Source organism: Trichomycterus rosablanca, chromosome 13 (assembly GCF_030014385.1).
Source record: "Trichomycterus rosablanca isolate fTriRos1 chromosome 13, fTriRos1.hap1, whole genome shotgun sequence".
Taxonomy (NCBI): domain Eukaryota; kingdom Metazoa; phylum Chordata; class Actinopteri; order Siluriformes; family Trichomycteridae; genus Trichomycterus; species Trichomycterus rosablanca.
The window spans coordinates 13,870,874-13,885,698 of NC_086000.1; the positions used below are offsets into that span (position 1 = coordinate 13,870,874).

General features: G+C 37.5%; 1 protein-coding gene across 1 annotated transcript in view; it reads left to right on the forward strand.

Moving 5' to 3' along the window:
• Positions 1 to 14,825, forward strand: part of heatr5a (HEAT repeat containing 5a) — a 67,727-nt gene that overhangs the window by 19,216 nt on the left and 33,686 nt on the right. Inside the window, exons 13-19 of the mRNA XM_063007397.1 lie at positions 2,043 to 2,142; positions 5,754 to 5,863; positions 6,771 to 6,934; positions 10,559 to 10,722; positions 11,251 to 11,356; positions 12,632 to 12,822; positions 13,938 to 14,097. Coding sequence (XP_062863467.1) covers positions 2,043 to 2,142; positions 5,754 to 5,863; positions 6,771 to 6,934; positions 10,559 to 10,722; positions 11,251 to 11,356; positions 12,632 to 12,822; positions 13,938 to 14,097 — 995 coding nt within the window. The remainder of the gene's footprint in view (positions 1 to 2,042; positions 2,143 to 5,753; positions 5,864 to 6,770; positions 6,935 to 10,558; positions 10,723 to 11,250; positions 11,357 to 12,631; positions 12,823 to 13,937; positions 14,098 to 14,825) is intronic.

Consider the following 14,825-nt stretch of genomic DNA (forward strand, 5'->3'; position numbering starts at 1 on the left):
CAATTAAGCATTAAGGGCCTTGCACGAGGGCTCAATAGGTGGCAACTTGGCTGTGTTGAGGCTTGAACCAGCGAATTTCTAAGCAATATTTAGATACCTTAAATGCTGAGCTACCACTGCTCTATCAGATACCAGTTCATTAAGATATTGTCCAAGGAACTAAAGGTTAAGGCCCCAGCAATGCCAGCTGAGCGATTGTGTGGCCTAAACCATTAACTTTTCATTTAAATGTCAAGTAAAATCTGTAAAACAGGTAAAAGTAAATCAGTTTGCACTGGAGCTAAATAATGTGCTGTGCTCTTTGAGAAAGGGTGGCAATACAAAATAGACCAGTTATAGTTATAGCCTATGTTTAGTTTTCTGGTACCAAAGGGTTCTATAATTTGGGGTTTACAGTGGGGCCAAAAAGTATTTAGTCAGCCACTGATTGTGCAAGTTCTCCTACTTAGAAAGATGAGAGAGGTCTGTAATTTTCATCATAGGTACACTTCAACTATGAGAGACAAAATGAGGAAAAAAAAAAATTCCAGGAAATCACATTGTAGGATTTTTAAAGAATTTATTTGTAAATTACGGTGGAAAATAAGTATTTGGTCAATAACAAAAGTTCAGCTGAATACTTTGTAACATAACCTTTGTTGGCAATGACAATGAGGTCAAACGTTTCCTGTAAGTCTTCACCAGATTTGCACACACTGTAGCTGGTATTTTGGCCCATTCCTCCATGCAGATCTCCTCTAGAGCAGTGATGTTTTGGGGCTGTCGCTGGGCAACACGGACTTTCGAATCCCTCCACAAATTTTCTATGGGGTTGAGGTCTGGAGACTGGCTAGGCCACTCCAGGACTTTGAAATGCTTTTTACGGAGCCACTCCTTTGTTGCCCGAGCGGTGTGTTTGGGATCATTGTCATGCTGGAAGACCCAGCCACGTTCCATCTTCAATGCTCAACCTGAAGGAGGTTTTGGCTTAAAATCTCACGATACATGGCCCCGTTCATTCTTCCCTTAACACAGATCAGTCGTCCTGTCCCCTTTGCAGAAAAACTGCCCCAAAGCATGACGTTTCCACCACCATGCTTCACAGTAGGTATGGTGTTCTTGGGATGCAACTCAGCATTCTTCTTCCTCCAAACACAACGAGTTGAGTTTTTACCAAAAAATTCCATTTTGGTTTCATCTGACCACATGATATTCTCCCAATCCTCTTCTGGATCATCCATATGCTCTCTGGCAAACTTCAGACGGGCCTGGACATGTACTGGCTTAAGCAGGGGGACACGCCTGGCGCTGCAGGATTTGAGTCCCTCTCGGCATAGTGTGTTACTGATGGTAGCCTTTGTTACTTTGGTCCCAGCTCTCTGCAGGTCATTCATCAGGTCCCTCCGTGTAGTTCTGGGATTTTTGCTCACCGTTCTCATGATCATTTTGACCCCACGGGATGAGATCTTGTGTGGGGCCCCAGATCGAGGGAGATTATCAATGGTCTTGTATGTCTTCCATTTTCTTACAGTTGCTCCCACAGTTGATTTATTCACACCAACCTGCTTGCCTATTGTAGATTAACTCTTCCCAGCCTGGTGCAGGTCTACAATTTTCTTCCTGGTGTCCTCTTTGGTCTTGGCCATGGTTGAGTTTGGAGTCTGACTGTTTGAGGCTGTGGACAGGTGTCTTTTATACAGATAACGAGGTCAAACAGGTGCCATTAATACAGGTAATGAGTGGAGGACAGAAGAGCTTCTTAAAGAAGAAGTTACAGGTCTGTGAGAGCCAGAAATCTTGCTTGTTTGTGGGTGACCAAATGTGATTTCCTGGATTTTTTTTTCTCATTTTGTCTCTCATAGTTGAAGTGTACCTATGATGAAAATTACAGACCTCTCCCATCTTTCCAAGTAGGAGAACTTGCACAATCAGTGGCTGACTAAACACTTTTTGGCCCCACTGTATGAAAACTCCCTGAAACTGGTGAAATTCATATCACATGCAGGTTTTGCTGTTAGCTTTACCATCTACATTAAGCATCTGTGTATATGATTTTCTGTTAGCAATGAAGAATCTGGTGGTTCACTGTAAAGATCTTCTAACTGATGATGTCATTAGCAGACTGCTTCCTCTTCTCAACTGTGCTGTAGCTCTGCTGACTCAGTAAGTAATAAACTTTTACTTAGTTACTGATATTTTAGAAATGTCACTTGATAATGATATAATGTAATTTGGGTTTTATGCTGAGCGAGGCTGGCTGTAACTTGCACTATTTGGTGTGGACCCAGGTAATTGTGGTTTGGTCTTTGGTCCACTTAAAACGTCTTTGCAAGCAGAAATGGTTTATAGCTCACCACAAGTCTCCAAACTTTATGAGAGAATTGACAAACAATACAAAACATTTTTGCAAATAATTTAGGTCTCTTACCACATCTACAATGCACACTATTCTGAAAAGATTCAGGGAACCTGGAGAAATCAAGCACTGTGTGTCAATCAGGTGCGACCATCAGTTTATTCCATTGTTCATTATGGTGCCTGGAACTGCCGTTGTCAGGTCTCTCCACAGATGTTTAATGGGGTGTAAGTCTGGGCTTTGGCTGGGCCATTAAGGACATTCGGAGACTTGCCCCTGAAGCCACACCAGTGTGGTTTTGGCTGTATGTTTTGGGTCATTGTTGTGTTAAAAGGTGAACTGTAATCCCAATCTGAGTTTGTCTGCTTTCTGGAAGAAATTTTCTTTAACCAGTTAACCAGTCTCTCTATCCCTACCTCTGACGAGCACCCCATGGTTTGATGCTTTCTGTTTTAACTGAATGTCTAGAAACATCTCAAGGACAATTAACACACAAACAGGATGCACCTGAACACAGTTTAAAGTGGACTTTACTTTAAAGTATACCTTGATTGGTGAAAATGGCAGTTACATTAATTCAAATTAAATCCACAACACCACAGAGTGTCTGAATACTTCCTGAATCCCTAGTTTATGCCACCACATTTATTCTTGGGAACTGACTGTACCTGCATGATGCAGACTTGGGGTGTGTTTGAAAACCTAGTGAGCTGCCTTGCTGTCTTACTGTCTACAAAGGCAGCTAAATAAGTAGAGAGGATTCTAATAAGTCATCGACTTAAAAGTCAGGTTATTCAAACGCACTACTTAGACAGCGATAACATTAATTTTTGCTTACTAAGCTAACACTGTTAGCATTATGCCATTCAAACCAAGGGGATGAGGTGGCACGTGCTAGCATGTCAAATAACATCTCCCTCCGTGTACCGAAAATGGTTAAACTGTTCTTGACAAGCCCTAACTTGCAAATAGATACAGTTGTATGATTCATTTACATTTGAAAATAATTCCGTTCTTTGCTTCGCATCCTCTGCCATATTCGTTATTTTTCTGTGAGAAAAGACGTGTCATACTGAATGCTGGGATTGCCTTCACCGCTAAGAAAGCATCGGACCCTATCTTGTTCTCCACTCAAAATACTGTTGAAATTTTAAGATACCTTACTAGGGAGGATATTAAGGCATCTAGGATTTCGAATAGCCTACTTCTGGGGAGCGCGCATAGGATGGCATAAAATGCTGCCTATGTAGAGAGCGTCCTAGGTTTTCAAACACACCCATGGTCTCATAGAATATATAACACATGACTACCACTCAGAACAAAATGTAATTATTTCTATATATAAGCTGTCAGCTACACACGTTTCTTCCACACTTAGGTAGCAAACAAAAATAAGGAAGCACCAATTACAGATTAAAGATATTTGAATAAACATTAATAGAAACAAAGTTGCAGGGATTTTCCTAGGAAGACATGATGTTAGAATTGCACCATGAGTCTGCATTTTAGAAGGAATGGAATAAATGTGGAAGATATATGTCATAATCTGTTATGCACCCTCCCAAACATCTCTAAACCAGTGTTAATTTTGACAGCAAATTTTGATTTAGTTTTAGTCATAGTCTTTTGACTAAAATGTCATTTAGTTTTAGTCATAATTTAGTCATCTGAATTGTTTTAGTTTTAGTCGACTAATTATCATAAGACTTTAGTCGACTAAATCTACAGTCGATTCAGTCGACTAAAATACATATTTGTTTGTTTGTTTATTAGGATTTTAACGTCATGTTTTTACACATTGGTTACATTCATGACAGGAACGGTAGTTATTCATTACACAAGTTTATTTGATTCACAAGGTTATATCGAACACAGTCATGGACAAATTTAGTATCTTCAATTCACCTCACTTGCACGTCTTTGGACTGTGGGAGGAAACCGGAGCACCCGGAGAAAACTCACGCAGACATGAGGAGAACATGCAAACTCCACACAGAAAGGACCCGGGCCGCCCCACCTGGGGATCGAACCCAGGACATTCTTGCTGTGAGGCGACAGCGCTACCCACTTAGCCACCGTGCCGCCCTAAAATAAATATAAAGGGTGTAAAATGTAATAGCTTTTTTATCACTTCCCTTAAATTATTTAAGTCATTATATACACTTACACAAAATGAAAAATTTTTAACCAGTTATGGAATATTATTAATGTTTGAATGTGCAATACACACAAAAACAGATTTAACTTATTTCAAACAACATCTTTATTTAACTGACCTTGCTTATTGAGCATAACAATAACAAAAGATTAATGACCAGTAGGCCTGCTCTGCCTGAAACATATATGCATTGTTTATAACAAATTGCATATTACATTCTTTATAAAACTGGGTACCGTAAAAGCAGCTGTGACATTATGTTGCCATTATACTGCCAGCGGTGCCAGATGTCGTTTCAGATTTGTTGTGTTTTTACCCGAGATCGTCGCCCCACACATCGTCTTGTTTTTCATGACGTCAAATGAGAAATGTGTCCATATATCGTCTCTCATCTTTCTCCCTGTTGACATTGTGGAGTTAACCTGGTTCCATGAGTAAAGAAAGTTCACAGGCTAGTCTGGTCTTCACGGGTTTAGATCAAATCTGTGCGTGTGCTCTTACCGTGGTACCGCAAAAGATTAGTACTGATTGGATGGCTAATCGGCTTGTCCCGCCCCTCCACATACACTATAGTAGTTCTGATTGGATCTCTTTCTAACTTGTCCCTCCCTTCCACAAAACTAAATCAGTTATTGGATGTCGTCCCTGCCAAACATTTTCGTCTCGTTTTTATTCGTTGACGAAAGTGTCGATTCATTTCGTCATAGTTTTTATCCTTTTATGTAGTTTTTATTTAGTCATCGTCTCGTTTTCGTCATGAAAAAAAGGTTCGTTGACGAAAACTATGACAAAAATCATTCGTCAACGAAATTAACACTGCTCTAAACTGATACTGACTAAAGACTGGATTATTTCAAACAAGTGTGAATACATTCTAAGCCAGGCCTGGTTAATTAAGTTTTTTCTGATTAATTTTTTTATACATAATGGTATGCCATATTGTTGGTACTATTTTGACATACCATTTAGTACATACTACATAGATGGTTGATAGTATTCTAGCATGTACCACATTAACTTGGTTAATTTAACTTGGAGGGGCTATTACTTATCTACACAGGTGGTTGGTAACATTTTATTAAATAAATTACTTAATAAATAAAACAGTTTTCATCTAGGTTGGATTTATCTAACTTTAATTGCAAGCCTTAAAACATTCAGAATTAGAAATATACCATAACTAAAAATGTATTAAATGTTTTACTTCTAATTATTTATTTATTGATATGACATTTTTTATTTTGCATTCTTCTATTTAAGGTTGCCCTCTCTGGTGAAATCCTGTGGAAACCAGATCAAGAATGTTGTCACTTTATTCCGACTGAGGGTGTATGAGATCCTTGCTCTGATGCCACCCAAAACCATTGAAGGTAAGTAAGGTCTTTATTTAATCTGTTAATCTGAGGGTCATATTCAGGTTTAATGGCGAGTACAAATGCTTAATAAACTCTCATTCTGACAGTGTTGCATTATAATGTGAAGGATATAGATACATTGTGTATGGATATAATTAATTTAAACATGAAATAAGAAGAAACAGTGAGTTGATTAAGTAAATGAATAAATCATTACACTGACTTAGTGAGCCATCATGCAGAATTGGCCTCAACTAGTTATTTCAACTTCTAAAAATTGAAACTATATACATATACACAGTGGATTTAGAAAGTATTTAGTATTTATTTTTTGTACTTTAATTGTCTTATTGATTTGATTATAAATGGGTTTATGATTATAAATGAATTATAAATTGCCCTTTTACCCATAAAACTACAATTAATCAACCATAATGACAGTGGAGGATGATCGTCTAGACCTGCCATCTTTAGGTCTCTTTAATAGATGTTTGCTGGCGTTTAAGTCTGGGCTTTAAATGAACAGATTTTCTCATTACGGTACATTACTTATTGAGCTCTTTTGAAATGATTTTAAAGTCAAAATATATAATGAAGTATAATGAAACCAACAGGATGCATCTGACCACAGTTTAGAACTTATTAAATAAAAAATTTTATTTTTTTTATTTTTTTTATTTTATGTTTTTGCTTTGTCGTTATAGGTAATTAAGTGTAGCTTAATGGGTAAAAATGGCAATTACATCCATTTAAAAAGTCTATGATCTGAGTACTTTTTGAATTCACTATAAATATTTATAAATCATTTGATTGCATGCTTGGATCAGTAATCTTTTACTATTATTACTACTAAATAAGCTAGCATTGGACTGTCAGGACAAACTGCACTGATTCTGTGGTATTTACTGATTTTTTTACACAGAGAGTTTAGGGACAGTGTTAAAACAGCTGCTGAATGATCTTACTGCTCCTGAGAACACGGTGTGTAATGAGCCAAGCCTGCTGCGCCCACTGTACCACAGTTCTGACCTTTCACTACTGGGTCCAGCTGTGCACGACCTGGACCAGCACTACATCGAGGAGCAGGTCAGGTTCCAAATACTAGCGTCCTGCGTTTTTTTTTGTTGATACCATGGTTTTGTTATGCAATCCTGAGTCTGAAATGTACTTGTACTGAAAGCATGACAGTTATTATGGGTAGTGTTGCATCTGTAAGGAGCAGATTGGCAAACTATTAAGTTTATTAGTTCAAACATTTAATGTCTTAGTAATGTTTAGTAATGCAGGTCTGTTTTTGTCTTTGTTTTTTGGGGGCATAAATGTAAGTTTTCTTCAAATGTCATTTTTTGAATCTAAAACCTATTTATTTATTGTGCAATCCAGTTTTTACAGTTTTTATATTTACAAACATATGTACATGTTCTGCAGTACAAAACAAATGCTTTACATTGTTTACATACATTTATACCGATAGTAAAATTAAAGTAAAAACTGTTATTTTTAATTATATTCCTAAAATTAATTTTAAACCATGTAAGAGTTTAGAGCAGAGTTGGGTGATGACCACTTACACTGTTGCATCACACCAAGAACAGTGTGTCCTCCTTTAATCGATTAGCTAGGTCACTCTGGTGGCGCTAACTTGCTAGCACACCACTGCAGAGTGTTCAAACACTTGCAGGAAAGTCGGATGGGACCTCTTCCAGCTGCGATACGTGATCTCCATGACTGGAGGGGGATGAGGTCACATGGAGCTAAGCATGTCTCTCCGTACACGATACAGCTCTGTGTGGGAACATTTTAATTATTGTTGGTTAAACCCATCTTTTAAGTATGTCATCTACAGTTGCTCGCTTTTAACATTAGGTATTGTGACATTAGGTATTAAGTAGGGCTGTCGAAGTTAACGCGATAATAACGCATTAACGCAATCTCAATTTAACGCGATTTAAAAAATAGTGCCGTTAACGCAAATTCTATTTGGCCCTGCGAGTCATCCGTAGTTCATGTCCGTGCACCAACGTTTTAACGTCGGACTTGCCACCGTTTGTTTCATTTGCGGTTTGTTAACGTAATGTAACCGAGCATTGTAGTGATGCACTTGCTTAATAAAGAAATAAATACACGGTATATTCACAAATTGTCGGGAGCAGAACACTTTATTACTTCTTCTGTTACGGTACCGAATAGCAAACAGCTAGAGTCATACCGTTAGCCAAGCATGCTATTCCATGCACTATGGAAGGGGCTTTGCCTTTGGGGCAAAGGGTCAAAACACACTCACAATGTTTGCTGATGGAGAAATTTTAACCTACAATCTGACATTTATACGAAGTCAAGGGTCTCTGCTGGATAGTATTACTGCCTAGTATGTGAGTGAATAAAACTCCCTTACAGTTTTCTCTTGTCCCAGCAGTTTTTAACATTAGTACATTTAGCATAAAATGTGTTCACCATTTTAATTGTAACATTTCACTTAAAAATCCTTGTTTTCTATAACATTTACACAGATTTTTTTTTAATGCGATTAATCGCGATTAACTATATGAAATTCTGAGATTAATCGCGATTAAAATTTTTAATCATTTGACAGCCCTAGTATTAAGTAATGCAATAGTTTACTAAGGATCTATTAAAGGCAGGGTTTCTCAAACTTTTTTTCAAGCGATGCACATTTTGTCTTTGCCTTTTGTACGTGACCCAAGCAACACAATGCATCTTATTTTCTATACAAGATGTAACATAGAGCCTCCACAAGGGGGCGTTTGCGTACAAATTTATTTAATTATTATTATTTTTCTCTGCAGCCAGTGTTTGAAAAAAGGTATACCGTAATCCCTCGCTATATCGCGCTTAGACTTTCACGGCTTCACTTTATCACGGATTTTATATGCAAGCATATCTAAATATAAATCGGATTTCTGCGGACAAGGAGTCTTTTTATTTCTGATACATGCTTCCTCAGTTGGTTTGCCCAGAGCTGTAGAGAGAACAGAGTGGCGACACTCCCATAGGGAACCGTTGGAAAGGGGGCGGGACATTTTTTCTGCGCAGCTTCCGGGTTGTGGAGTTCCAAACAACCCATAGAGCCTCATTCATTTCCACTACTTATCAAACATTTTTAGCTGTATGTTGCTTTGTTTTAAAAAAATTATGAATTTAATGTCATTAATATACTTAATACTGTTATTGTTTAGCATTTGCTCAGCACTAAATGTTACATGTTTATCTTAATTAATAGGTATAACTGAATTTAGCTTAGTCAGTTAAGCTTAATTAATGACACTAGAGTCTTTTCACCTAAAATGAGTTGATTAATCAAGAGTCTTGTTACAGAAATGATCATAAAACATTAGAACCACAATAAATCATGCTACTTTTACTTTCATACTTAAGTACATTTGAAGGTAAATTTAGTTTAGTACTTTAGTGGAGGTAAAGAGTATTTTTACTTTTACTACTACTTTTACTGGAGTAATATTTTACCTTGGATATTTCTACTTTAACTCAACTACATGGTTTGTGTACCTTGTCCACCACTTACATTAGACAAAATGAACTAGTGCATATTCATAATGAATTCATTAATGTATTACATGTAGGAATCAATTATTAATCACTCATGAAATAAGACATGAATGAATGCTTTTTCATGTACCTGCACTATAATGTTTTTGGTACGGTAATGTGTTTATGAATCTGTTCATTCAGTGCAGGTAAACCTTATGAATGCAGCACATGACTTAGTGTTTAGCCAAAATGATTATTATTATTATGAATCCTCAGGAAAGTGAAGGGCAAAAAACAAAACATAATAAAACTTTAATCTCTGTACTGTATATTGTCTCTACTACTTAATGATATCGCATTATGTAATGTATGCTAATATAAAGTACTGTGTGTTAACAAGAACGACCTATTAACAAGTCATTATAAACATCAATCTTCCACTTTACTGTATATACCAAATTGACATTAAAGCAGATGCAGTAAATGTAAACGCAGTTGAAAATACCCAGAAATTGTACAAATGTTTATTATTTGCCGTTTAATATTTCATTTACTGCTGCCTGTCCCATTTGAGAACATGACAGCGCCAGGTTTGTTTGGAACTATTGAGGGTTACATGAACCACGTGACCGCGTAGCGGCGAGATCAAGGAGTGTCGCAACTCTCTCTATCTACGGCTCTGGGTTTGCCCAGTTGATTTCATACACGGGACGCTATTGGCGGATGGCTGAGAAGCTACCCAATCAGAGCACGCGGTTAAGTATCCTGGGTGCTGATTGGCTCAGCGAAGGAGAGAAGCGTTAGATTCTGCTTTATGCTGTATAACTGTGCGGGAAATGTTTATAAGAGTGTGGGAGGGTTTTTAAGGGCTTAAAATATATAAAAATAACCATATAAACACATGGTTTTTACTTCGCGGATTTTCACCTTTTGCGGGGGGTTCTTGAACGCAACCCCCGCGATCGAGGAGGGATTACTGTATGCAAAAGAGATAAAACATTCTATCTGTGGACAATATGGGTGCATACTAAATCACTGACTATTATAAAGTATCCACCTGCTGTTATAACCATAGATTTTTTTTTTAATTAGAAGTTTTATGCATTTTTAATGCAAGTAGCGATTTTGTCTGTATAGGCTTTTATACTAGGGAATGTTCATACCCATAGTTTTAGTTTACCTGTGTGTATTTATCCACAGCTACATGAAGGCACTATGGGAGGTGGAACATTAGAGAATGACCCCTTTACGATTTGTGAAAAAGCTGTTGAGGCACCCACACCTTTTCCTCCAGCTGCTGTTCTTCCTAGTGCAGCAGTCCAGCTTTTTGGAGTCATTTTTTCTCATTTAGATGTTCAACAGAGGTAAGGTACCCCCACCATCAGACATTTACATGATCAGGTTGGCTTGTTAGGTACCTCTTGCATTCATTAGTTCTGACTGTGATCTTACCTGAAAAACGTTCTTCCAGTAAATTCAAGTTTTTTGAAATAGTAGTTGTAGCTATAAGTACCATTCGATCCTGTTAGTGCCAAACCGGACAGGTGTGTTTGGTGATTGGTATGCTGCAATTATTTTTCTAGAGGTGCATTTGGCTTGGATTACCCTAGCAAAGTTTTTATTATGTTCTTACAGTAATACCTAATTTTAAAAACCTTTATAAAAATGTGTGGTTAGGAGTAACATTTAAAGGAACATGTTATGCACCTCTTCACAGCATGGACTAATCAGATGGTTTCTATTGACAAATCAATAAACCTTTAAGGACTATTAAAATAGTTCCTAAAGTTGTGGTGTTAATTTCAGATGATGAGTGCCTCAAAAATGTGACTAATGTGCATACATTTATATAATTCAGGGTCTTAGTGGTGCTTTATGATCTCCTTCCACAGAGCTCAGATCCTGGAGCAGTTCTCTGAGAGCGTAAAGCAGCTAAAGGGAGCTCGGCAGCAGACAGTTCACATCCATGTAACAGCTGCTTTTTGCTGTACTCTTAAGGTAAACACGCAATCAAGCACATACACACTTTGTGGATTTTATAGGACTTGGAACAGCTCATCAACCCAGAGCAAGAAATCCTGTTTTCAAGATTTTATGTGCTTTAAATAGATGAGTTTTAATGAAGCTGCTGGTGCTTTTATGTGTGTTTTGGTCATGATTTACATTCAATCCCCTCACAAGTCTGCAGTTCATATTTACCTTGTCTATGCAGGTTTTAAAGACTACTATTTAAAAAGTGCTACATTGTAAGGTTCATTAAAGATTTTGGCATGTCTGTTTGTTAAATCTAATTTATGTAGCTGTTGTGATACACCTGTTAGCGACGAGTAAGGCTAAAACACCTAAACTCAACAATTAGAAGGGGTGTCTAAATACTCTTAGCCAAAGAGTGTACATACTATGACTATGGTGACAGATGACAATTCTTGATTTGTGGACAGTTTGTGTTAATCTATCGAGATCTAGACTTCTTCACAATCATCGTGTGTATCCTACATTATTATTCACATTTATTGCTTTGTATTTATTGAAATCAAGGGTCATGTGGCCAGAACTTTTATAAAAATACTTGTTTTTCTGAATGATTGTAGGTGACCAGATCTTTAGAACAATAGGTGCATATAGTCACCTTAGGTTGTATTTTTAAGCTTTTTCAACCATATCAGTAATTTCCGCTTGCTGGTTGCACAACACCCTTGGTAGTTGATTAAGGCCAGGTCACTTGCTAGCACAAGCTTCCTTCTTGTACCAAGGACCACTGTTTTGGAATTTATGTTGCTCGTAACCAGCCGTTTTTATTTGTTAATATTGTGGTTGTAGCTCTTTATTTATTACACATTTTATTCTCATAATATCATGGTGGGAAACGGATAAATAATAAAAAATATATATTTGTACATACACATATTTTAGTAAACCATATATTATTTAATGTGGACAAGCGCTGATTCTGGATGTTTGAATTTTGCCAAAACAAATCCACAATGATTCCTTTCATACACACTCAAGTCTTCCATAGATTGTTTACATTGCTCATGCTCATTAATAATAATCAATGCAATTTCAGTTGGAAAATCTTTAAATCAGGCTGAAAGTTCAAATGAACTGTATAGGCATTGTGGGAATTCTCAGTGAAGTGTTGTGCTTTTTGTGCTGGAGCATGACCTGTTCAGACTAGTGTTGGATGTGGGTCACATTATGAAGATAACTTCAACATTTAGAAGAGGATTTAGAATTAAGTCTGGTGTAAACTGAACCTCTCTGTCTCAGCAGCGTTTGGCATTAGATCATGTGACTCTGGGTCCAGTAGAGGTACAGAAGCCTGCACTCTTTCTGCTGTTAGGGGCACTCGAGAGCTCTAACCCCCTGCTGCGCTGCGTGGCTGCTGAGGGTTTAGCCAGACTGGTTCAGGTTCTCAACGAGCCCAACTTCACAGTCTCCCTCAGTCTGATGAGCTTTGAAAAGTAAGTGTGGCTGAATACAAATAAAATTCTTTAAAAGAATGATACACATTTTGTCAGGTCTTGAAATGACACATTGTCAACCGTAAAATCTAAAACACTTTCAGTTTTGTGTCGACAGAGATTTTCGCTTGAATACACTGCCAAGGTACCAAACATGACAGTAACAAGTAGCTGCTCAAAGTAACATTAGAATAACTGGTTCAACTGGGATTTTTTGTATTTTCTGGTTTATGCATTTTTCCTTCAGTTTCCCTCCCAATCTGATCGTAATCATCTCTACTGCTGCAGACTTCCACTCCTGACCAAGGAGTCTCAATCGCCACACACCGCATCCAACACATGTGCAGTACTGAGCGCATCTTTTTACCTGCAAGAGGCAGGTTCATATGGGTATCATTTTCACATGCAGAAAGTCATGCGCCAGTCTTTATTATCCTTGGTTTTATTGTCCGGGCACCATTGATCAGCCAACAGAGACTGTAATTGCAGCAGTTATGAAAAAAACCTGTTCAGCCTTTGTCCCGTCCCTTACAGACACACAGCAAATCATGTCTGTGTAGGTGCACAACATAAAGATTTTAAGTCAGTTGATTACAGAGACAAATAATTAAACACGATCTTCATATGTTCTGAGATATGTATCGTGTTAGGGGAACTGGCAACTGTTATACTGAATGGAAAACATGGAGGATGTAAAAGGATAAATCTGTTTTTTTGCACAGAAGGGCTACATCTGTAGTCTAAGACATCTGTAGTGCGATTCAAATCAGCTATGAGTGGTTAATATTGAATTAAAATGACCCTTTTGAAAGAGAGCATTAATCGACCATTCGTCCTTTTAATCACTAGGTTGGGTTAATTATTAATATCCTCAATTTCTTCATCTGAACATAAATTATTTATAATCTGTATTGAAATTTATGTTGTAATAACACAGACATGATATAGTAAGATATTGTCCTGTATTTGTTTAATAAACTGACTGGACTAATGACAGATGGTGCTACATTATTTGCTTGACCTGACTAGACATTTCTGAATGACCTAAATGAAAGAACCTTACACTCGTGAAGCAGTAAATAAGCCTCATAAAACTCTAATGTTTATTTCTGCAGGCTGAAGGCAGCAAGGGAAGCACTTACACGAACAGGTCATGCCCTGTTACTAGGGACACTCTATCGTTACCTGGGGGGCATCAGCTCACCCCAGCACCTTGGTGCCTGTGTAGGCATTCTTTTCACACTTTCTCAAGACAGCACATCACCAGAGGTCCAGGTGAGCAGCAACATTGTTGTTGGCTAATAGTGTTCAATCAGTCAGATCTTTTGCATAGTATTGTATTATTGATACAAGTAATATTTGTATAACAGCTAAAAAGGTGGATAGAGTAGCTCATTTTTTTCTGAAATGAACGTTTTTTAAGCTGTGTGGCTTTGCTTACGTGACTGCACCTGTTGGTTTAATAGAGACATCCACTAGGGTGCAGAGCAGCGACAAACTTCCTGAATACCGACAGTGGCAAAAAAATGTCTATTAGGCTTCATGAATTTACGTACTAAGCTAGCAGTAGCATCAACATTTAAAATAAACGTGTTTAGTAAGTACAGGTACAATGCATTTATGATGCAACACTTTAATTCAGATCTGTTTTTTAACGCCATTCACACTCAAACAGATACAGAAACGCTAGCTCACATGTGCCTAAAATTAAGCACATTTAATTTTTAGAATGGTAAAATCCTGTCTTTAGTTTAAATTCGAATTTAATATACACGTGCAGATAACAAGAAATTGTAATGGGGTGGGACGGTGCCTCACTACTAAGGTGCCAGGTGTAGCCCTGCACGTGCGAGAATTGAAAACAAATTTGCACAATGCTTAACCAAGGCCACAAACACAATGTAAAGGGAACATAAAGATGTTGGCCAAAATAACAGAAACAAAGTCAAGTCAAATTTATTTGTATAGCGCTTTTTACAGTGGACATTGTCTCAAAGCAACTT